At 44.1% G+C, this 23,881-nt stretch overlaps 1 protein-coding gene across 3 annotated transcripts in view; it reads left to right on the forward strand.

Annotated features, from left to right (window-relative positions):
- LOC131393214 (A-kinase anchor protein 2) overlaps positions 1-23,881 on the forward strand; it is a 103,792-nt gene that overhangs the window by 68,810 nt on the left and 11,101 nt on the right. For 2 of the 3 annotated variants that reach the window (XM_058523751.1, XM_058523748.1), the window contains exons 2-3: positions 3,290-5,702; positions 22,412-22,590. In XM_058523751.1, the coding sequence (XP_058379734.1) occupies positions 3,401-5,702; positions 22,412-22,590 (2,481 nt within the window). In that variant the 5' untranslated portion in view covers positions 3,290-3,400. The remainder of the gene's footprint in view (positions 1-3,289; positions 5,703-22,411; positions 22,591-23,881) is intronic. The other variant, XM_058523750.1, reaches the window with a different exon arrangement.

The raw sequence follows: 23,881 nt of genomic DNA on the forward strand, positions 1-23,881 counted from the left end.
GGATTTTCTAATCCATTTAATAAATGTGCATTTTATCTGAATCTGGAATCAGGTTCACCTTATCTGAAGCATGGAGTAAATTCTGGTCTTTTTTATCTTCAAAGAGAGCAACACGCATTTCTTGGTTTAAACAAGACATCATTTAGTGATACCAAGCCCAGACTCCTGCCAAATCCGGACTGTGGGATTTCCAGCCCATTTCCATTTAGGTGGTGCAGTTACTGGTGGCTTTGATTACATCAGGCCACCTTGCATGAAGGTAAATCCTTCCAGCTGGGAACAGAACTTAGGAATTTGCTCTTTTGTTAAAATTGTTGCCTAACTTTACAAAAACTCAGGACCTCTGGTGCAAGATTGTGAATCAGTAATGCAGACTTGTTTATCCCTTTAAGTACTTCTATCCTGATTAGAGTTAAAGCTGCTGCTCCCTGGAATAGATGGAACTGAGTGTCAGGAAGAATTTTCTGGATTTATGGAAAGAAGTGGATGGGGTGCCATGTCACTAACAGGAAGCAAAGCCTCTTTCCTGTGTAAACCCTCCAGTGTCTAGATTTTTTAAAAAAATGTATTGGAAAAGAATCATCTCAAATTACCTTGAGACCCCAAACTTTGACTTTTAACCAGTAATTAGCATTTTTAAAATCTCAGTTTGACACATCACGAAAGAGTAAGGAATGAGACTCATTATTTCTGACTCAAAGCTAAAGGTAGTTTTTTTCTTGACACTGCAAAAATGTACTGTCAAATGCTGTTCTCAGACTTTTAAAATTTTAAATTGAAACAGTTGTCGCTAGTTCAGAAAGTATGCCTTAGAAAAAGTTGATATAATTTTTAAGTTCTAAAAAAAAAAAAAAAAAAAAAGCTGGCAGGGCATCGGCTCATCCATCATCAAACACTGAACTGTAGAGCATCCGGGAAAAAGAGACAAAGCTGATGTGAAATGCCAAAAAAGTGTTTTTGGGAAGTGCTGTGGAGATAGGCGAAGTCACTCCCATCTACAAGGGATAAATATAAACACAGGCAAGTTTTTCACTTTGACTAGTAAACGCCATAATAGACATGGCTTCCTAGGAAGTTTGGGTAATGCAATTTTTGTTAAGAAAAAATTGTTATCTCCTGGAGCTCATTGTTCCCACTAATCTCATTATGGTCCTACAGAATAAGCTTCCTGCATGTTTAATGAGTGGATTAATGACTAAATGAACTACAGAATTAATTATTTGCCTTTTAGCTTCTTTAATGTTACATTGCTCTCTTTCCTCTCAATTCAACTATTCTAAAGTGTTTTATGTTTCAGTAAAGCAGTGATTTTTAACCATATTTCAGTCCCATCAGCTTCCTACTATTTTTCTGCCTTTTCTTTCCCCCAAAAGCCAAAAGGGATAGAAGGAAGGCACTGCTTATTCCCATGAAGAATATTAGCAATGAATCATTGGCCAAATGAAGCCAGGGGTGCGAGTGTCATGAATAATCTGACTCTCGCTTTCCAGTACCACATATCTCTTTTTGTTGGTCTGTTTATTCCAGTAATAACTTTCCAAGCAGTGGGCTAATTTTGATCTAGGTTTTCTGGAAATTGAATGGCAGCCAATAAGTTTCAGGCATTCAAATTTTCTGTAATTCTTAATGTCATAGAAGTTACTGACAATTGCCTTACCAAAGAAAGTTTAGTTAATGTTTTCTAAAGGGCAGTAAAAACTTTCACATGCCTCTTTAGTTCATTCTAAAGATAAAAGAACCACTAGTTAATAATGATCAAAAATAGAATAAAATAATGATATTAGTGATTACAAATATTAATGGTATTAAGTACTAGATTTTGACAAAGACCAGACCTAGACGGAAAAATCATCAAAGACCAGAAGGTATTGACAAAGAAGGAATATTCGTTATTGTTGCCTATTACTAAAGAAGGAATATATATTACATGATTGATTTAAATCTAAAGAGGAATGGAAAACAAACAAGGAAGGAAACCTTTAGTTCGTGGATAACCATGAGAGTTTTTCAACATTCTGACAGTAATGCAGAGCACATAGGATGAACTCCCATGTTTTTCTAGGTCTTATGAACAAATCCGTAATTATTCACTTTCCTTGGAAGAATTTTGAAACTAATCCCCTGAGAATCATCCTAAGGTGGTGTTTTAATATTATGTTCTAAGCCTTTAAAATTGCTTAAAACTTAAATAAATGAAAACTATACTCTCTTGTAATTTTGCATTGTGCTATGTTAACAATACCAGGCACACTACGGGCTTGAGACGGGGAAACAAACCTGAAAGTGTTAGTGAAATCCTTGAGGGGAACTCAAATTAAGCTCACAGTTTACCACTGAATTATCTGAGATAAACCAGAGTCCTTTAGTATGAAAAAAAAATCATCCTAGAATTTGAAAATTAATCTTACTAATGCCAACTAACAAAATTACATGGGATTGATAACTGATGAAAAAATATGATGCATTTAAAAACATTAAGAAGATGTGGTTTTCTTATTTAACCACAAAATTGGAGCTATCACATATAAAGTCTTTTTAGGAACTAGAGGGGAGGTGCTGCTGGCCACTAGCTTTTCAAAGCAACACTCAATCCTTAACTAAGGGGTATTGTTTTGATGTAGTCCCAGAGAACACAACTGTGCAGTCATTGCCTTCGGTTATGGTGTCTATAATCCACATGGTCAATTACAGCCATGGCGCTGGGGCACTGTAGCCCTTAAGGGGCCATTGAAGGAATCTACTGTTTTCCAGTATTTTATTTTGGAAAAATTTTCCAAAAAGTTTCTTGTCTCCAGAATAATTGCATTACATCTGGCAGAGAATAGTATGTTTTCAAAAAGATTTGTTCATGCAAAAGGACCATCTTTTTATAGTTGGGGACACGCAAATAGTCCTATTACATTTCTGCACTAGTTTGCTATGAAATATTTTGGAAGATTCTGGTACAATTGCTATATGATCTCTTCTGCTTTAGAAGATATTTGAGCAATGTCTTCAGATGATTGGAGTCTTAATTTATTTTTAAATTTAAAAATGGGAGTAGCATTTATTGAAAGTTCTCTGGACACCCAGTAAACAAAATGGAATCTATAAAATCGTGAGGTTAAGGTACCCATTACCACAACAAAATCAATAGGTGAAGGATTGTTGGAAGGAAAATCTCTATTCAAAAGAACTTGTCATTGTTGTTACCATTTTCCTGCTAGTTAGTTATCAGTTAATTTCTCAGAGTTCACATCCATAAGAGATTCAGTATCTAACCCTCACCCTTGTTTTCTCTTTATTCCAGAAGCCCCCCCAGCTTTCTGAGGATGATATCCGGCTAAAAAGGGAGAGAGACAGCTGCAGTGCCAACCCCCTGGAGCCTGCTACCAGCTCTCTTCCCCCAGATCACAAAAACATGGAAATTGAGGTTTCCGTTGCAGAATGTAAAAGTGTTCCTGGAATCACTTCTAGTCTACGTTCCACTGACCATCCCTCCTCTTTCTACTCGCCCCCCCACAATGGCCTCCTCACAGATCGCCATGAATCTCTGGATAATGATGTGGCCAGAGAGATCCGATATCTAGACGAGGTGTTGGAGGCCAACTGCTGTGATTCTGCTGTGGACGGAACTTACAACGGCACATCCTCCCCGGAGCCTGGAGCAGCCATCCTGGTGGGCAGCCTAAGCCCACCCACCCATACAGCCATCCAGCCGGAACCCACTGAGAGAGCAGCTGGCAGGCAGGCACCTCCTCACATTGAACTCAGTAAAAGCAACTCTACCACCATGGCAGAGGGCAGAAGAGCGAACGGCCACTCCCCTGAGCAGCCCAGAGATCTGCTGGGGGAGAGCCTGCAGTCCCCCGTGAGCCCCACCTCCTCCACCAGCTCCCGCTGTTCATCCCGAGATGGGGAGTTCACGCTCACCACGCTGAAGAAGGAAGCCAGGTTTGAGCTCCGTGCCTTCCACGAGGACAAGAAGCCCTCCAAGCTCTTTGAGGACGACGAGAGTGAGAAGGAACAATACTGTGTCAGGAAAGTGAGGCCCTCAGAAGAGATGCTGGAGCTGGAAAAGGAAAGGAGAGAACTCATCCGGAGTCAGGCTGTGAAAAAGAACCCTGGCATTGCGGCAAAATGGTGGAATCCGCCCCAGGAAAAGACCATCGAGGAGCAGCTGGATGAGGAACATCTGGAGTCGCACAAAAAGTACAAGGAGCGCAAGGAGAGAAGGGCGCAGCAGGAGCAGTTGCTGATGCAGCAGCAGCAGCAGCAGCAGCAGCAGCCCCCAGCGCAGCTCTGCCCAGCCCCTGCATCCTCTCGTGAACATTCGAGCATGACTGAGAACACGAAGAAGGACATCGTCACGGAGCAGATAGATTTCTCTGCTGCACGCAAACAGTTCCAGCTGATGGAGAATTCCAGGCAAACAGTAGCCAAGGGCCAGAGTACACCCAGGCTCTTCTCCATCAAGCCCTTCTACAGGCCTCTGGGGTCAATCAACTCAGACAGGCCACTGACTCTCTCAAGACCAGCTTCTATTGGGGGACCTCCAGAAGACAGTGGCACATCGGCAGCCAGAGGGCAGAAAGCCAGCTGTGCCCAGGAGAGCCAGTCTTCAGGAGGAGGCCAGGGCAGTACAGTTCCTCAGGGGAAGGAAGGGCCCTATAGTGAGCCCTCCAAACGGGGGCCCTTATCCAAACTGTGGGCAGAGGATGGAGAGTTTACAAGTGCCCGGGCTGTCCTCACCGTGGTCAAGGATGACGACCCTGGGATTTTGGATCAGTTTTCAAAGTCAGTCAGTGTCTCTCTGACCCAAGAGGAGCTTGACTCTGGTTTGGATGAGTTGTCAGTGAGGTCCCAGGATACCACTGTCCTGGAGACCCTGTCCAATGATTTCAGCATGGACAACATCAGTGACAGTGGGGCCTCCAATGAGACAACCAATGCCCTCCAGGAAAATTCACTGGCTGACTTTTCTCTGCCCCAGACTCCCCAAACTGACAACCCCTCAGAGGGCCGAGGAGAAGGTGTCTCCAAGTCCTTTAGTGATCATGGTTTCTATTCCCCTTCTTCCACGCTGGGAGACTCTCCATCAGTTGATGACCCCTTGGAATATCAGGCTGGTCTCCTGGTGCAGAATGCGATTCAACAAGCCATAGCTGAGCAAGTGGACAGAGCTGTGTCTAAAACCAACAAGAGTGGAGCAGAACAGCGGGGACCTGAAGCAACTCTAGAGGAAGCTGAAACTGGGCCTTCCAGCTCGGAGAAGCCTCAGAGCATGTTTGAGCCACCCCAGGTGTCCTCTCCCGTTCAAGAGAAAAGGGATGTATTACCAAAGATTCTGCCTGCTGAAGACAGAGCGCTCAGGGAAAGAGGGGCCTCCCAGCCACTACCGGCAGTGCAGCCCAGTGGCCCAATAAACATGGAGGAGACCAGACCAGAAGGGAGCTATTTCAGCAAGTACTCGGAGGCTGCTGAGCTGAGAAGCACAGCCTCGCTCCTGGCCACTCAAGAGTCCGATGTGATGGTTGGGCCCTTCAAGCTGAGGTCAAGGAAGCAGCGAACTTTGTCCATGATTGAAGAAGAGATCCGAGCAGCCCAGGAAAGAGAAGAGGAGCTGAAGAGGCAGAGACAAGTCTTGCAGAGTACCCAGAGCCCCAGGGCCAAGAACGCCCCATCGCTGCCCTCCCGAACTTCATGCTACAAAACCTCTCCAGGTAAGTGAAGTTGCGCAGACCAAGTGAAGATGCTGCAGAAATCACGTTGTTGATTCCAGCTTACAGGTTTCAATGTGGAGCCTTCTCTGTGTGTGGCTGAAGTAAGTGTCAGGGGACACTGGCGTGAGGATTTCAGCATTCGGGGACATGGAACAATAGTGTCAGGGTGTCCTCTGGAAGAACCCTGAGCCTGGACGGTGTTTGCCGTTTCCATGCGGAGGATGCAGTAGCTCCTTTCTCATTGTTCTGCTCTCGTCTTGGTTTATTACAGAGAATTGTTCTCTTTGCCTCCTGGCTGAGGGAGGGACTGTGTGCAGCACAGTCCCAGTCAGTGTGGACCCTTGTGTGGGTGTGTTGGAGTCGGTAGCTTGACCCTCAGTGTCTATAATTAAATCAAACCTATCTGATTTGGGAGATGTGTTTTACTAACCCCTTCTGAATGTTGGGTCCCTCCCCAGCAGTGATGGTCATGACCTGGTGTTGCAGATTGACCCATAGAAGATGTTTTTGTCCATTTTGATTGAGTTTGTCTTCCTTTAAATCACCACAAAGCAATTACTTTGGAATCATGGGTGTCTCATCCATTCTTGTCCTGTGACTCACCTAGAGAAGTTGGGTTACTATACATAAAGGCAGATCTTTAATCCTCTCCCATTGCCTGGGCAGTCCCTATCTTGAATGGGTGTGGATAGTTGGTGTTAATTATAGTGGTAATTATTGTTACTACCATTATGGATTACAGTGTGACTAGTGGTTTTTATTTTCCCATTTGGATATGATGGCAGTTCCGGATCCACACATCCTACCCTAGAGAAGGACTACTCAAAGTGTGGTCCAAGCTAGTCCATGACTGTTTGTTCCTGGTCCATGCTAAAGTAAGTACAGCTATTCACAGTATTTGAAAACTCTTGTAGCAATTTGATATTGTCCTCAAATCCAAGTGTGGGATTTTGTATTTTTTTAAAGTATTGGTCCACAGTGGATTGGGGGAAAAATGGTCCTTCACCAGAGATAATTTAAGAAGTAGTGCCCTAACGTATAATTGTTGGCATTTAGCTTGGTCCATCGAGGTCTTAATCCCATCTTGACACTTGGCTTCCATCAAATCTACAATGACACAAGGTAGTTCTTTTCATTATTAATTTTTAAATTTTGAAATAATCTCAAACCTAAAGAAAAGTTCCCAGGTATAGTACAAATATCTTTTTTATTCTGAGTAAATTGCCAACATAATGCTCCATCACCCCCAATTTTGTAGAATGTTCATCAATTTGGGTTTGTCTGATGTTTTTGCATGATTACATTCAGATTATGCATCTTTGGTAGGAATACCACAGAGTTGTTGCTTATTCTTCTCACTGTATTCAATCAAGTAGTACATGGTGTCAGTTGGTCCCATTACAGGGACAGATGTTAGCTCTTTTCACGTGATACTAATTTTGATCACTTGATTGAAAGAGTGTTTGCCAGGCTTCTGCACAGTGAAGTTACTTTTTCCTTTTGTAATTAATAAATATTTTGTGGGGAGGTACTTGGGTACTACATAATCTTCATCCCACTCATCAAACTTTAAATCTATTCCTTTATTTATGTAAGTATGGTCATGGATTTCTATTATATTCCCTGGGTTATAATCTATTTCTATTATTTTTATCCTTAATTTCTTCAGATATAGCTCATGGGAGCCTTTTCAAGACTTCAGTGTCCTTTTGACATGTCCCTGTTGTTCTTGGGCACATCTTCACTTCCTGGCACCATGTGATGTTCCAGTCTCATCCTGTACTTTCCTAATCCTGAAATCAGCCTTTTCTCCAAAGAGCATTAGTTTCTTTTAGTGGAGAATGATATTTAGAGACCAAGGTCTGGCGCTTGGTGTGCTCATTGCTATTGTCACTGTTCCCAGGCACTCTCAATAGGTAGAATGAGAGAATATGTTCACTCTCTCTCTGTCTATCTACTTCCCTACCTAGCTATCTATCTTGAAAACCATGAGCTCACCCTGATACCTTTAATTCTAATCTAATACCACAGGGTTCATTTTCTCTCTTTTCGTATTTGTAACCTCCTTCTTGACAACAAGCTACCTGGTTCCTATTATCCTCAGTCTATTTATTATTTGATTACTGCCCCCCACCCCTGCCTTATGTAAACAATCTCCTGTTTTCCTCACCAAGCAAGCGCTCCAACATCCCTTTCTGGGTGTCCACTGCTGTCCCCTTTCACCACACCCTCCTCACCCAACTTGGCTCCAACACCGCTCCCCGCCCACCCTGTTCTGGCTCCAGCACACCACCTTGGGCCACTGTGGCTCCTCCCACCCCCACCGTGGACACCCATCTTGTTCAGCCCCACCTAATGGCTTTTGGACTAAATTGTTCAGGAAGGAAAGGGAAGGGAGGAGGAAGAGGAAAAGCACAGTGACTTTTTGACATGGTTTTTAATTCCTTCAGGTCCCAGGGCAATGGCCAGCTGAGTGTTTGAGGCAAAGGAAACTTTCAGGGGAGGTTTTTTTTGTCCGTGCTTACCAGTGACCCAGTGGCTTTTCCCAAAGATCCTTAGTTGTCAATTCACTTTAAATTCTTATTGTGGGCTGGCTTGGCACGGAGATGCCATTGGGCATTCTGTATGGTATCCTAGAAAAAGTTTTCGTACCACTCGAATTCAGTCCAATCTGGGGAGCCTACTTCACAAGTAGGTGACTTTAAAGGCTCTGCAGGCATCTCAGCACCCTCTGCTTACGTGGCAGGCAGGTACCATGGTTCTCCTATCCGGTATAGCTGGCTCCATCTACCTAGCCCTCTTTGCATTATTTCATGATAGAACCTTCACTAAAGTGCATATGCTCAGTGGGTATTTTCGGTTTCCTTCATTCACTCCACCCCTTAGTTGAACCCCTCACCATATTGTCACCCTACTTTACTTCTAGCACATGAACAAAAATTAAGACATTTCAACACTTCTCCTAGTTCCCTGACCTGCTGTGGTCTGTTAGGCTTTCCTACCAGGCTAATATTTGTCCTCTGCATCCCAGCAGCCCAGTCCTGATTTCCCCAGCACTTTTCTCCATGCAAATGCTGATCTCCTCCCCCATATCCTATCCCCATAGGACTGAGTTCTGCCCCTTTAATAAGATGGTCATTCATCCATGCAAGTCTGTGTGTGCACTGCTCCATGAACACAGTCATGATAATGACGTGTGTGCACCTCCTTCCTGCACATTTTATCTCTAGAACATTTAAAGTAGGTGCCAGGGCTTCCCAGAATTACAACGTGGATTGAAAGAAACTGAATCAAAATGCAATTTTTTTCTATTCATGCCTAGAAACGTTCAGAGTATTGCTTGGCCAGCTAGCCTCCAAGCTCGTGATCAGGGAGGAGGCTGACACGTTATTCTGAGCAGCCAAACTGGACGATTCATGGCCAGGGTCAGAACTGCTGTCTCCAACGTTGGTTTTGTGAATGGAGATGTTGCTAAGTTCCTACCGCACTACTCCACATTTCATGCCAGTGAAGGTGACTCAGCAGGTTTGTTGTGTGACTCAAATTGACAATTTGATATTAGGTGATGAAAAATATAATTTTTAACATCTCCTCTGGTGGAAATTGTGCTGGTGACATGCTGGACTTAAGCCAAGTAAAATCCACTGAGAGCCAATATGTGATAAGGAAAGAGAAATCGACTCATTCCTCCCAGCCATTCTCCAGGTGTTGAAAAGATACTTGCTTTTGCTTTTAATTTCCTTGCCTTTTTAAAGATGGAGGATGATGGGGTTTCTATTTCAAAAAGGATATAGTCATTTTCAAAGACCAATTATTAGGAAAACTTACCTGGAAATTTTGTCTGGTTGGTTCTTGTGTGATTTTTAAAGGAAGATGCGGGCCAGCCCCGTGGCTTAGCGGTTAAGTGCGCGCGCTCCACTACTGGTGGCCTGGGTTCGGATCCCGAGCGCGCACCGACGCACCACTTCTCCGGCCGTGCTGAGGCCGCGTCCCACATACAGCACCTAGAAGGGTGTGCAACTACGGCATATAACTATCTACTGGGGCTTTGGGGGGAAAAAAAAGGAGGAGGATTGGCAATAGATGTTAGCTCAGAGCTGGTCTTCCTCAGCAAAAAGAGGAGGATTAGCATGGATGTTAGCTCAGGGCTGATCTCCCTCACAAAGAAATAAGTAAATAAATAAAGGAAGAAGCTCCACTTAAAGTTTGTGTGATGTTTTCAAACAGAGGTGAACAAGGCAAATACAGTCCCTGCGCTCAGGGAACTTACAATTCAGTAAGAGAAACATCAAACAAAGGTGGCAATTTGATGACAGAGAAGCATGGAGAGCTGTGGGAGGAAGACCACCTCATTGAGGGGATAAGGAAAGTCTTCTCTTCTTGGGAAACTACCACCTGAACTGAAGGAGTAGATGTTGGGTTCAGGGGATGGGGGAGATTGTTCCAGTCAGAAGGGAAGGCACCTGTAAAGGCCCAAAAGGCATAGAAAACTTGGCACATGTGAGGTGCTTAAATAAGGTCAGAGTAGGTTAAAGGAAGAGATTTAAAAAAAAAGAAAAGTTCATCTGGAGCCAGACAATGAAGAGCTGTGTAAACATGTTAAAGGTTTTAGATTTTAGACTTTATTCTGGGGTCAGTGGAAAGCCAGTGAGGATTTTCAAAGGGGTAATTATCTCCACACATCTCCAAGCTGTCTTGCCTTCATCCATGAATCGATGGACTAAAAGTCTTCCTGCTTTATTGAGTCTTTTCCACCGACTTCTCTTGAGCTCTTCCTCTGGACCAGCACTTCTGAAGGTGTGCCGCCATCTTGACGAATGCCCCGTGTGTCATGTGAGAGGCTGTACTCCCAAGAATGAACACGTGTGCCTCCTGTTGATGGTACTTAGAAGTAGACAATAAAGGAAGCACTTCTGCAGGTGTGCAAGCCTGATTTGAAGGTGTGACCCATATACTGCTGTAAAACACCCTTGAGGAGTGAGTTTGGGAGGAAAACCCAAACACTTTATTGACGTTACAATCTAAGACATGTCCAAATGTCTTTTCGTATTAAGGATGTTCTCATTTTAGTGCCTATGTCTATTATTAGATATACTGGTTTCGCTTGCAAGTTCTAGGCATGTCAGCGAAACCCAGTTCGTTAGGCGATGACTAGTTCAGTTTTTAAAAATAGTTTCCGTTCTCATGCCAGATGTTAAATTGACCTACCAAGTCAGATAATTTGCCCAGTGGGACGTTATGGATAGTGGTAAAGGAAAAGGTGTGGATGTTGAGTTCCATCACTTGGAGTGTCTGCTCATGTCTTTTATGCGTGGAAAGATGTGATAGTTATACGTCTTATAAAAATAAAATTTCCAAGGAGTTTCGACTTCTATTGTCAGTTTGAATTAAGATTGCACATGAGATGATCATTACATTATTATGAAGACTATTGACTGGCTCTTTTTTCTTTCCCCTTCATTATCTTCAGATATCACAAAGAAAGGTCATTTAGTCAGCACAATATTCATGAAGCAGAGCTTGGTGGCTTGTTCCATGCTAAGTTAGAGCTGGTTGAGGCCAAGTCTCGCTTGAGATGTCCTCATTGCTCCACAAAAGACCTTGTGTCGGCAACTGATGGAAGGATTCCCTCACAGGCCCAGGTAAGGGAGGGCTCTCCTTCAGGAGGGTACAGTGCCTCCCTTTCCTGCAGGCAGACACAGACTGTGCATCTTAAAGGGGCCCAACTGGCTGTGTGAAGGTACTAAAGCTTAACGTGGAACATCCTACAGAGGGTTGTGTCTACTACCTTGTTTCCTGAATGTTCTCTGGTGACACAAGCCTAATCGTGGTAGCTACAAGACCTTAAAGCTGTCTACTATACTAGTCATTTCACCCACATTTTCTCATTTAATCCTCCCAACAGCCCTCTAAGATGTAATACAAATTATCCAAACCCTGGAGGCCAGATAAATTCAGAATTTTTCTGATTCACACACCCAGTGGGGTCTGGGGCAGTACCTGTCATCAAACTAGATTTCTGCTGTAAAACTTAGGAAGGGTTAATTACATTAAGTGGGATAAGTAAAGACAGAGAAGAGCCTCATGCCAGGTCACATCAGGTTTTGCTGCCAAATAAGTTATGAAAAAACTTGGTTTTCAAAGCTTTTTTTGGATTTTGGAATTGTATATAAGGGATCATGGACCTGTAATATTATTCCGTTTTCAAAGAATTAATACCAGAGCCCAGAAAAGATTAGATAGTTTGCCCAAGGTCACTCAGCTAGGAAATGGGAGAGCCAAGTTCAAACCCAGGCTCATTTGACTCCCAAGTCTGTATTCCGTCTACACCGTTTTTTACCCTCTGCTGAACCTGCTTCTCTGCCCTTGAGGTCTATGAGGTAGGTGTGTAGTAACAGCTCTCCTCTCCAATCTCCAGTGACTGAGTGCAGTCTCCTTCTGCTCTCTCCCAGTCTCAGGCCTGACCCCTGAATTTTTCTGGGTCCTTCTTGCCCCTCCTTTTTGAGCCACTGTAGCTCTGGAATCCTCTGCTCCCAATGGCCTGAGTGGATGAGTTTGCTCCCAGAGGCCATGAGACCGTGCTACCCTAGTGACCCGAAGGCGTTCCTTTGTGCTTTCAGAACTTAATTCCGCTGCTCCCAATTACAAGAAGGAGATTGCTGGTGCTGTCCAAAGATCTGAGCAGATGGCAGAGGGACTAGCATAGTCGGTGTCAGCTGTCTAGGCTGACTGCTCTTGCAAGGTCTTTCTGAAGGTTCATTCCCCAGGAAGAAGCTCAGTCATTTACTACAGAAACAGCCTCATTCTCTGAAATCTTGGAAAGAACTGGCTACTCAAGCAAGGAATCAATTTCTTAATTTCAGGATGAGCAGGGATATGTGTTCACGCCGTTAACTGAACATGTCTGGCAGAGTGGGGCCAAAGCCGACTACGTTAGTTGACTGGTAGTATTGAGCAGCATGACTGCTCTCTGCTGTTCTCTTTTGCTCTTTAAGATTGATCCTTCTGCCTTGGATCAGAACCTCCTCGTATTTTATCTGAACTTAGCAAATGTGTTCATTTTTAAAAATGTATGCCATTTGGGAAGGAATTGGTAAGAGAAGGCTAGGTTGAAGCAGTGTTTGGCAAGGGGTGAAGGTATGTAATGAAATTAGAACTTCACAGAATTCAAAGTTCTTTTTGGATATTCCTTTCAATGATTTGAAAAGGGCAGCTGTCAGCCTCACCCCTGAGAAGATACAGACTCCATCTTTCTTCTGTGACAAGCCTATGGTCATGGCTTCTGGGAAGTAGAACTTTGAGAAAATCATTACATTTCCTAGCAGTGTAATTCCCTCCTGTAGCAGATTCTGCTGTCACTGCTAATTGTGCTGGGTCTCCTGATATACCCAGGGTGTCTGGGTCGACTCCCGGGGCTGCTCATGCCATATCGGGACACCACATGGTGTCCTTGCTACTTGCCCTTTACCGCTGCAGGGCTGCTCTACGCTCCAAGTTAGGAGAGCGACTTCCAAAAAATCAGACTCAACCACATGCAAAGAAAGATGCAGTCTTGAGCTGAGAAAGAAAAAATGAATCAAAGGACCTAATTCTTGTAAGATCCCTGCTCTATGCCTGGTAAGAAATGTGAGCTAATTAAAGCCAGGCCTGGGAGCAGGATGGTCCCCCGTGACTGCTGGAGTTCACGGCAGGATATGACTGTGTCTCTTACTAGCTGTGGTGACTTGCTGTGTACTTCCTTCCTTAAGGAGACTGGAATTTCAGATCCATTTCATCTTTATGAATAAGCTACTACTGAAGGGGTGGAGGAACTAGAAGGGATGGTGAGGAGAATGTGCAGGACAGACCATTAGAGCACCAAAGAATACTTTTATAGTTCATGTACTCGTATTTTATTTCTCATGACCTTGAACGTAAACATCCAAGGTTTCGCAAAACTTGTCTGCATCTGATACCCCAGTCTCTCTTTTATTTCTCATTACTCAAATATTAATTCATACCTGATGTTAAAAAGCTGGTGAAGGGTAATTATGTGCCTAAATGTGACAGTCACTTCTCTGGATTCAAATCCTGACTCCACTGCTTGCTAGCTGTGTGACCCACTTACTTCATCTCTAGAAACCTCAGTTTCCTCGCTAGTAAAATGGGAATAAAATACTAACAACCTCATCAATAAGTTAAGACAGTGCCTGGTACACAAAAGGCTCCCAATGCGAGTTGTTGTTATTACAGTTACTGTTAAGTTTTATGAAAATGTCTAGGAAACTTTAGTAGAATAACTTCTGAGTCACCTACTATGACCCTGACATAAATGGCAGAACATGCGTTATAAATTTGCTTTCTATTCCTAGTTGGGATTTTTTCATATTTACTTCCTTAGAATTAAAGTTTCTCTTATAAAGTCTGAGTTCAAGAATTAGTTTTCAATAGTCAGCTGTGATTTTAAAAAACAAAGTCCATCATTAAGCATATTGGGAGACAATAAAATTACCAGTATTCCCATAAAAGTGTTTTCTTTTGCTTTACTTTTGGGGAGTAATCATACAGCCAAGCTCACCATGTTGGTCGAAATGTGTTTAACAGGAAGATCTTGGTGGGGAAATTGCTACTTACTCTGATTTTTATTCTTACCATTTTAATTAATTTTTTTCTTTTTTGGTCTTAAACTGTGCTTCTCCTGGAGAAACAGAGCTCTTTCCTTTTAGAGTTTTCATCTTCTAGTTCCGTTCAGAGGAATGACCCAATATCAGCAACTCATCCAACCCCTTGACCTACCTTGAAGGAATAATATTCGGAAATTTCTCAGACTTGTTTTGCCAGGCAGGGGTATTTCTCATTTCTGAGCTAGGCTTATTATCTGAAGATTCATGTCATCACATTCTAGTACCTCTGGGGGCCTTCACAGAAGGAGCTGAAAGGACCAGGACCAGCTCTTGTGTGTGGGTCACAGCAGGAACCACACAAGCCCATGCACCCTGGATCTTACAGGCAGGATACTTTTTCCCTTTTACTGGGAGGAAATGAAATTGAAAATGCAATCTGAGCTCATTTCTTTCTGGTGACCTGTGAGTCGTTTTCGATGGTTGCAACCTCACCCCAATGCTGCGTGAAGAAAGGAGCTCATTGAAGGAGGCCTGGGCAAGGCATCTCATGTGGTGGGCGTCTTTGTTCGGTTTGGTTTTTAAATAAGAGTGGGCGATGGCTTTTTCTTTTCTTTTGAGAAATGTAGAAACAAAGGATCTTTGATTTTTAAGACCTCAGACACCATGTATATGGAATATAATTACCACCAAATCATAATGTTTAACCAAAATAATTTTCTAAACTTTTGGAATCTATATTCTTGCCTTTTTGGAAGTTAGTCTTCTTCCTACAGAAGGAGGGTTTGGGCTGTCGAGGATGGCAACAGCCGTGTACTTAGGATGTGCAGCCCTCGCTCGGGTTCGCTTGGGCAGGAGGATGGGAATTTCGGATTTTCCTCTCTGCCTCCCACTGTCCGCACAGCCTGTCACAGATGCCCAAGGGAAATCTATCTTGCTTGGAAAATCTGGAAGCGCAGCCAAGGCATGCCTGGCTTTCTCTGGTCCAGAAAGTGGTTTAACTATTTATAATAAATAAACAGGAAACACAAATTCACATTGCCTCCTTTTCCCTTCTACTCATGGTGGGAGACAGCATTTACTGATTCCACAGTGAAATTCTGCTGCCCTCTCTGCTCCTTAGTCTGCCTCACAAGGCTATACGGCCTGTGAGTGTTGCAGACCTGCTTCTCCGAGGCCCTGGGGAGGCGTCAGCTCCTCGGGCCCCCTGGGTGGGTGCCGCCTGGTGAGATGGAAAGGCTCGTGGATCTGCCTAGTCCCTGAAGGATAAAGCAGGCAGCTTCATCTCCTTTCCTCAGCGTGGCTAATAATGCTTAGAAGAAAAGTTTTCTGGTTTGTTTTACATTTTAAAATTAATTTGTGCTTATTATAAAAAAATTGGAAAATAAAGATAAAAATAAAAGTAACTCATAATCTTAACCACTACCTGCCAAGTTTTTCTCCGTGCACACATGGGCATGGAAGATAATATTGGGTTTATAGTTGTATTAGTTTATTGTCCCCGCTGTGACGAATTACCACAAATATAGTGGCTTAAAACAACACAAATTTATTATCTTATAATTCTGGAGGTCAGAAGTCTGCAATGTGTCAGCTATGGACACATTGTGTCCCCCCAAAATTCATATGTTGAATCCCTAACCCCCAGTGTGATGGTATTTGGAGATGGGGCCTTTAGGAGGTGATTAGGGTTAAATGAGGTCGTGAGGGTGGGACCTCATGATGAGAGTAGTGCCCTTAGAAGAAGAGACACCAAGCAGCCTGATCTCTCTCTTTCTGCCATGTGAGCACACAGCGAGAGGCAGCCATCTACAAGATAGGAAGGCAGTTCTTATCAGAACCCAACCATGCTGGCACCCTGATCTCAGACTTCCAGCCTCCAGAACTGTGAGAAAATAAATTTTTGTTGCTTAAGCCACACAGTCCACGGTATTTTGTTATAGCAGCACAAGAATACCAAGATAGCGTCTTTCTGAGCTAAAATCAAGGTGTCAGCAGGGCTGTGTTCCTTCTAGGGGCTCTAGGGGAGAGTCCATTTCCTTTTCTCTTCAATTCTAGAGGCCGCCTGCATTCCTTAGCTCCTAGCCCCTTCCTCCATCTTCAAAGCCAGCAATGTAGTGTCTTTAAATCTCCCTCTCTTTTTCTCACCCCCTTGCTTCCCTCTTATAAGGACCCTGTGATTACACTGAGCCCAAGTGGGTAACCCAGGATGGTCTTCCCATCTCAAAGTCCTTAACTTAATCACAGCCACAAAGTCCTTTTGCCATATAAGGCAACATATTCACAGGTTTGGGGATTAGGACTTAGACATCTTTGTGGAAGCCATTATTCTGTCTACCACAAGACTGGTCATTTTATACCAACTGGTTTTTTACCATGTGCCATGCATGCCCTTTTGTTTTCTTTCACACCGCGAATAAGTGGTAAACCAGGATTTGAAGCCAGGTAGTCTAGCTTTGGAGCCTGCGTCTTAAATAAGTGCTATATATCTGCTTTTGTAACTTGCTTTTTCTCTTAATGTATTTTGAATATTTTCCCATGACTTTATTCCTCTAAATTTGGGAGACTAAAACATGATTTGCAATGGCTAAATAAATACTCCATCATCTGAATGAGCCATAACTAATTGAACATTCTCCTATCATCAGATATCTTGGCTGTTTCCACATGTGTAATTATAAAAAAACAGGATGGTGGAAGTTCTTGTACATAAGCTTTGTGCCCATACTTAATTATTTGCTCAACTAGTCCCCAAAAGTTCCTTGGGAGCTGGTTAACTAGTATACACTAGAGAACAGTATTTCCTGAACTGTTTTCCTTGAGATTTAATAGGGATTCTATGAAGTGAGGGTCTCTGGTTAAATAAATTTGAGAAATGCTGCACACCCATCCCTGAATCAGAGATTCACAATCGTATAACACTAAAACCTTAGAAATTCTCTGGTAAAGAAAAGTTCTCTGGTAAAGAAATCTTTCTCCTTTTTCTTTTTTAAAGCTTTCTTTAACCCAGTGTTACCCAAGCTTATGTGACCAATGACTTCGTTTGCAGCATTACCTTATGAAGCTAAGGTAATAGGGCACAATTTTAGAAACACAGCTTTAGAATCATCCCAGCCAAGTGAAGTTGCTTCACTTGAAGCACATTTAAAAGCTAAGGCTAAAACTACTCTGAAACGCATTTAAAAGCTAAGGCTAAAACTACTCTAGATGGAATAGTTGGAAGAAAATCATATTTATGAAATAAACTCAAAAATGTTTTCTACCCTCCACTCAGAATTGCAGTCTAGCTTTGTTCTGTTGGTTCCCTGTGTTGGTCACAGAGCTCACGCGGCACCTGCTTCCTGCTCTGAAAATGTCAGGTACCAGCCTTCGGCCAAGACCAACACAGGTCTGCCCTGAGGTCTGCATGGCACTCTCTGTTCATGGTGTTTCCGGGGACAGTGACTGGGGTCCTTCCAGAGAACTATTTTGCAGAGTGTTCAGCCAAGATGAGGAACTAGATGGCAGGATGTTTATCATTGAAAATAGAGGCCACTTGCACCTGTCATCAGCTATTCAGCCACTCACCAGAGAAATAAACATATATGAGAGCAAGTGTTGATGGGGCAAGTGGGATGGAACCTGGGGGTACTGGGGAAGTGCTGGGTGAGATGCAGGCCAATGAGCACCAAAAATAGCCATCACTGTTTAGAGATTCTTATGGCGTATGTCCTCAGGGCCAAGGAATTTCAAGGGGCCTTACAGGGCCACAGACAAGGATGTGATGCAAGGATTTGCATCTCACTCGTGTAATAATCCCTGAGTCCCAAGCAATGGCCATGTCTGCAGTGTACCCTACTAGGGGAAGAGCGTTAGAAGTTTTTCCACCATCCTAATCGAGAGGACCATTGGCTGCAAACCAGGGCCATCTGAGGAAGATGTTGGCTGTGGAACAGATCCCTCTCCGGCTTTTTGGCCATCTGTGTGATTCCTAAGATAGTGCACAGAATTCCAGTGCATGGTTTGAACCATACTGGGAGCCCGGGGGAGGATGGTTGGAGATCACAGGGCCCAGCAGAGAAGCTAGACCAAGCTGACTTCCCTGATACCTTCCCTGTTTAATTCCCTCAACAGACTGATGGCCAGAAATCCCGGGATGGGGCGCAGTGTCTCCTTCCTCAGGGGACCTGTGACAGCTTCTCCTGAGGCTCTGAGGTGGGCTTGGTTGTCTGAAGCCTCCTGTTCCCTCAAGGACCTCTCAGCCTCCTTCTCTGTGGAAGTAGCTGCTCCAGACCTGCTAAGCCAGGCTTTCTTTGCTGTTACTCCTATGACCTCTAGTGGCTGTATCCCATCCAACTTGCTCCAGGGATGGGTTTCATTTTGCTGGAATAATAAGAAACAAGCAGGAAGTGTCTTCCATGTTTAATGATTGACCACTTCTCTGTAGTAACCCTTTGCCCTCTTTAAAGTTCTGTTTCAGCATCCATCCCATCATGTAATTTAGCTGTAGTCAACCCAATTTGGGTTCTAGACCAGACCTAACTCTGATTATTACTAGCTAATGTAACTTGGGCTAGCATTAGCACCTGAGCCTCCATGGTCTAAGCTGTTCACAGATGTCGTGACATCCACCCTGACTACATCCCAGGGTTGTTGTAAGGATCAAATGACATGAAGCCTATAAATGAAATGCCATACAAATGTGCTTGTTATTACTATAATGCCATTAAGTCTATGATTCTGTAGACCAAGATTGTTTTATTTCATGTCCTTTGGTGAAGACATTTAAACTCCTTCCTCAGATTCTCTATTGGGAATTCTGTCCCAGTGCACAAGCATTTAATAAGTGGCTGCTATGTATATTTCATAATGTACTTACTGGTTCATTCTACACACTTGAACTCCTACCTTGTGCCAAATACCACAGTTGGTGCTGGGATCCAGCAGTAACCAGGACAGACACGGTCCTGCCTTAATGGAGTTTATATTCAAATGAATTAAAGGGTTTGTAGATGATTGAAATGGTTCCTATCCTCATGTGACTTCACAGCTTAATTGAGAAGAGAAGCTTAAACAACCAGATATGATATAAGTCAATATGTGAAAAATGCGTTCACAGAAGTATGAACAAAATAGCATGAGGCAGGGGTCCCATTTGGTACATGTGAACAGGTGAGGCTGGAGGCAATGAATAGAGACTATGCTTTCTAGAAGTTTAATGCTGGAGGAGTGGCTGGTGGGAGATGATTTGGACACTTGAGAGGCCAATTAGAAAATGATCAACCCGGCAATTTGGTGTCTATTTCTAGTTCTAGAAGAGTTGCAAAAATTTTATGCAGAATACCCATGAAATTGTTTCTTCTCACTCGATAGACATATTATTCTTCGAGATTCCGAATAAATAGTAACTAGATTCATTGGATGCTTGCAGTTTTAAATATTAACTTTATAAATATTAACTTAGTCCTATACCGACTGTATGGTGTGGCTATCTCTATCATCATACCCGTTTTGCAGATGAAGAAACTGAGATAGAAAAACAGTAAGTAACTTGCCCAAGGTTGTCTGGCTGCTAAGTGGTTTCAAACCCAAGCAGGCTGGCTCCAGGGCTTGCACGCCCCCCACTGTGCTATCTTGTTTTTCAAACCTTCATTTAAAAAGTCAATCCAAATTTTTAGAGATACGTATGCAGAGGTCGGGGCCGGCCCCGTGGCTTAGCGGTTAGATGTGCGCGCTCCGCTGCTGGCGGCCCGGGTTCGGATCCCGGGCGTGCACCGACGCACTGCTTCTCCGGCCATGCTGAGGCCACGTCCCACATACAGCAACTAGAAGGATGTGCAACTACGACACGCAACTATCTACTGGGGCTTTGGGGGGAAAAAATAAATAAAATTAAAAAAAAAAAAGTATGCAGAGGCGATATTACTTGAGGTCTGGGATTGCTTGAAAATATTGCAGTATTAAGAAGGGAGGGAGGGAGGGAAGAAGAACAGATGGATGGGTGAAGCAGATGTGGTCAAATCTTGATAAATGTTTAATATAGTTGATGGGTCTCTAGGAGTCATTATATCATTCCCCAATTTCCATAAGAAAAAATAGAAACTATTTCTAGTGAATATGGGGACTGAAATATTTATTACCTTACTGTTAATATCAAAAGACTTTTTTTTAATGATCTGGGTAATTTAGGTCAAGGCAATGAGTTTCACTAAGTTACTAACGCAATGGTGGCTCTTGCAGACGGAGTGTCCTGTTCTGTGTATTAAAAACCGCTTGCCACCTAATTGCCAAACGTAATGGCCATATGCTTTTTTTTTTTTCATTTAATCAAAAAGAGTTGATCTTCTTGGGGCCGGCCCGGTGGCGCAAGCAGTTAAGTGCGCACGCCCCGCTGCGGTGGCTCGGGTTTCGCCGGTTCGGATCTCAGGCGGGCACCGACGCACTGCTTGTCAGGCCATGCTGTGGCAGCGTCCCACATAAAGTGGAGGAAGATGGGCACGGATGTTAGCCCAGGGCCAGTCTTCCTCAGCAAAAAAAGAGGAGGATTGGCAGATGTTAGCACAGGGCCAATCTCCTCACAAAAAAACAAAAAAAAAAATAAAGGTTGACCTTCTTGCCAGATGTATTTGATAAAATAGCAAAATGTTTGAGTTGGAAGAGACCTCAAAGACAGCTTCTTTCAAAATTCTCATTTTCTAGCTGGGGAAATTGAAGCTTGGCGAATGTAAGTGACCAGCCCGGGATTAAAGTGGGAACATTGAATGATTGTCTCTAGTCAACCACACAGCTAGTTCGTGGACGAGCAGGAATTGAAATTCGGGTTTCCTGAACTCTGGGGGGATGTCCAGCTCCCATCAGAAGGAGCTATACCCAGAAAAGGGCTATAGCAGCCTGCGCAGAGTCACAGACCCCAGGCTTCCCTTGTGATTCCAGCTCCTTCGGGCAGTTGCCAAGTTAGAAGTCTGGGGAGTAAGACAAAGAAAGATGAGTCTCCTTCAGCTTGGGACTGGGAGGGGTCAGATGGGCCTTTAATCTCCCCTTGGCAATTTCTAAACTTTTGGACTTGAATGGTCCCATTTATTGTGTATGTTTTTCTACATTCCCTGTTCGCAGACCCTCTGTCTCCCACAAAGGGCATAGCTGGAAAAATCATGGCTGTTGCACCCAAAGGTACTTCTCAGAGGTGCGTTTGGGGCTGTCTGGCAATAAAACCCACCACTTGATGGGCCAGAAGGCCAGGCCAGGCATTTCCCAAGAGCGAGGGATGCAGGCGATCTCAGCGAAAGTGCTCAGAGTCACCACACCCTCATCATCATTGACCTAATCTCCTTATCCTGAGAATTCCTATAAGGCGTTTCAAAAGCTACAATCTCGCTTTTCCCAGTTCTGGTGCACTCATTTTCTACAAATCTGAAGCTGCCTTTATTGGCGTTCATTCCTTAAAGTCTGAGGGTCTCAAGTCTGGGGGTCTCAAACCCAAATGCTTTTAGGACCCTGGCAGGTAAGGTAAAGAATGATGCTGGCCAGCGTAAGACTGGGTGACCTGGCCAGAAGAAGCCCAGCTCTCATTCACAGGTTTGACAGCACTGTGCTGTCCATGCAAAAAGCCTGGGCCGGCCAGCTGACGACGGGTGGCCTCTGATATAGAAGAGAGAACCTGATGAGGAAACCGGGAGAGCTGGGTACCGTCGCCGGCTCCCAGTGACCTCAGCACAGCCTTCCATTTGCAGAGCCTCAATTTTCCTCATCTGTAAGAAGTGGGTCTCTAAGGCTTGAAGGCGCCGCCACCTCTTGACAGTCTAATTCTGTGATCTGTAATAGAATACATGTCCCCTAAACGGCTGGAGTCAGTGTCTATCTGTCTGTCTGTCTGTCTGATACATTTGCAAAGTGCCTGACAGTCCTCTTTGGTCTAACTGACTTAGCACTGGTGTTCTTGAGGTTTCTGTTGGATGGGTTTGTGACGTTATCCTTAAGTGCTTTGATCTTTGTAATAAAATGACCTGCACTTAACCATCGTCTGGTACCACTCTCTATGTCAGAGGTTGTTTTTTGCCGGTTTTCTCTTCTTTCTGAAAGCAGTCATGAGCAGACAAGCTTAGAAAGGGTGTTCTCTTCGTGTTGTTTCAGGGAAAATAGAGAAAGTCAAACCTCCTCCATCCCCCACACCTGAAGGCCCCAGCTCGCAGCCTGACTTAGCCCCCGAAGAGGCTGCCGGATCCCAGCGGCCCAAGAATCTGATGCAGACCCTCATGGAAGACTATGAGACACACAAATCTAAAAGGCGCGAGAGAATGGATGATAGTAGTGTAAGTTTCTCCTCCTTTCCTCTTTCACTTCTGCGAGGGCGAACGTGAGTGTGGCGGACGATATTCCAGTGCTGGCACAATGTGTATGAGGTTGTCTGACCAGCATCGTGGTTCCAAGACCAATTTTCAAATGTATGGTTTAACATGCCTGGAGTCGGGTTTGGGTTTTTGCTTTCTTTCTCAAAAATGTGGATCACGCAAGGAGCAAGTCCTTTTGCTGCCAAGTATCTGAGCCCACTGGCAAGGCTAGTGCGTGAGACGATTGATTTGTAGAAAGACAGTATGCAAGGAGAGCAGGGAGAGAAGGATGTCAACACCCTGAAATCATCCCCAGGCACCAGGGAGCTGATTTCTGCCATCGCTGGCCTGCTCTGTAGAGATTTGATTTCTCTAGAGAGCCGTTTCAATGCTATTCCTTCAGCGTCTGCTCTGGGCACTCCCTTTCCATGTTACACAGTGCTCAAAAGGCTAAGTGCATTTGGGGCTGTTACAGTTTGGCAGGAGAGAGCCAGTTAAAATGACAGTTAAAAACCACAGGGCTACCCCGCTACCCTCAACCCAGATAACTTTGCATGTGACGTGCACGTTAACGGTGAAGGAAGTCATTTGCTCTGTGGTTTCTTTCTCCAGTAAGAGACTTAAGAACCGTTGTTCCACACCACCTCCACAGCCAGGAAGGAGCCTGGGGATCAGCCTCAGGTCCATGCCAACCTCCTAGGAGTCTGCTGGCCTCGGTCTCTTCTTCTCCCCCCCAGTTACACTTAGGTCACAAATAGCTTGGGTCTGTTGAGGATACCACCAGATTTCCTGGGTCAGTCCTGGTTGATGGCTGTTGTCCTAGTGTAATTATTAATAGCATCCCCTTTCACTCTTAAAAGTGCCCCAGTTTGGATGATAAATTATTTGATCACCTTAAACTTGAATGCTACAAGGCTCGCAGTAGGAATTCCATGCTGACTTACTGCCTTTCACATCCTGGTTGGCTAAGATAAAGGATTTCTGGAGTTGAAGCCAGATACTGAGGATTGCTTTCAAAATATTTAGTGGTAAAGAAAGCACGAAAGCAAACACGTCGATAGCATCCTGAAGACTCGCTTGGCGCCTCCCAGGCTCTCTCCTGGGTTTATACCTAAGCTGCTTGGAATACTGACACAGCTATGTGTCAGGCTGGAGCGTTTCTGGGCTAATCCCTGTATTGCACAGTGGGATGAGGCCCAGCCCTTGGTGGCTGCTGCAGACATTTCCACAGCTGAGGCTCCTTCCCTGAGCCCATAGGCCTTTTTCTTCTGCC

This window comes from Diceros bicornis, chromosome 28, assembly GCF_020826845.1.
Source record: "Diceros bicornis minor isolate mBicDic1 chromosome 28, mDicBic1.mat.cur, whole genome shotgun sequence".
Lineage (NCBI taxonomy): Eukaryota > Metazoa > Chordata > Mammalia > Perissodactyla > Rhinocerotidae > Diceros > Diceros bicornis.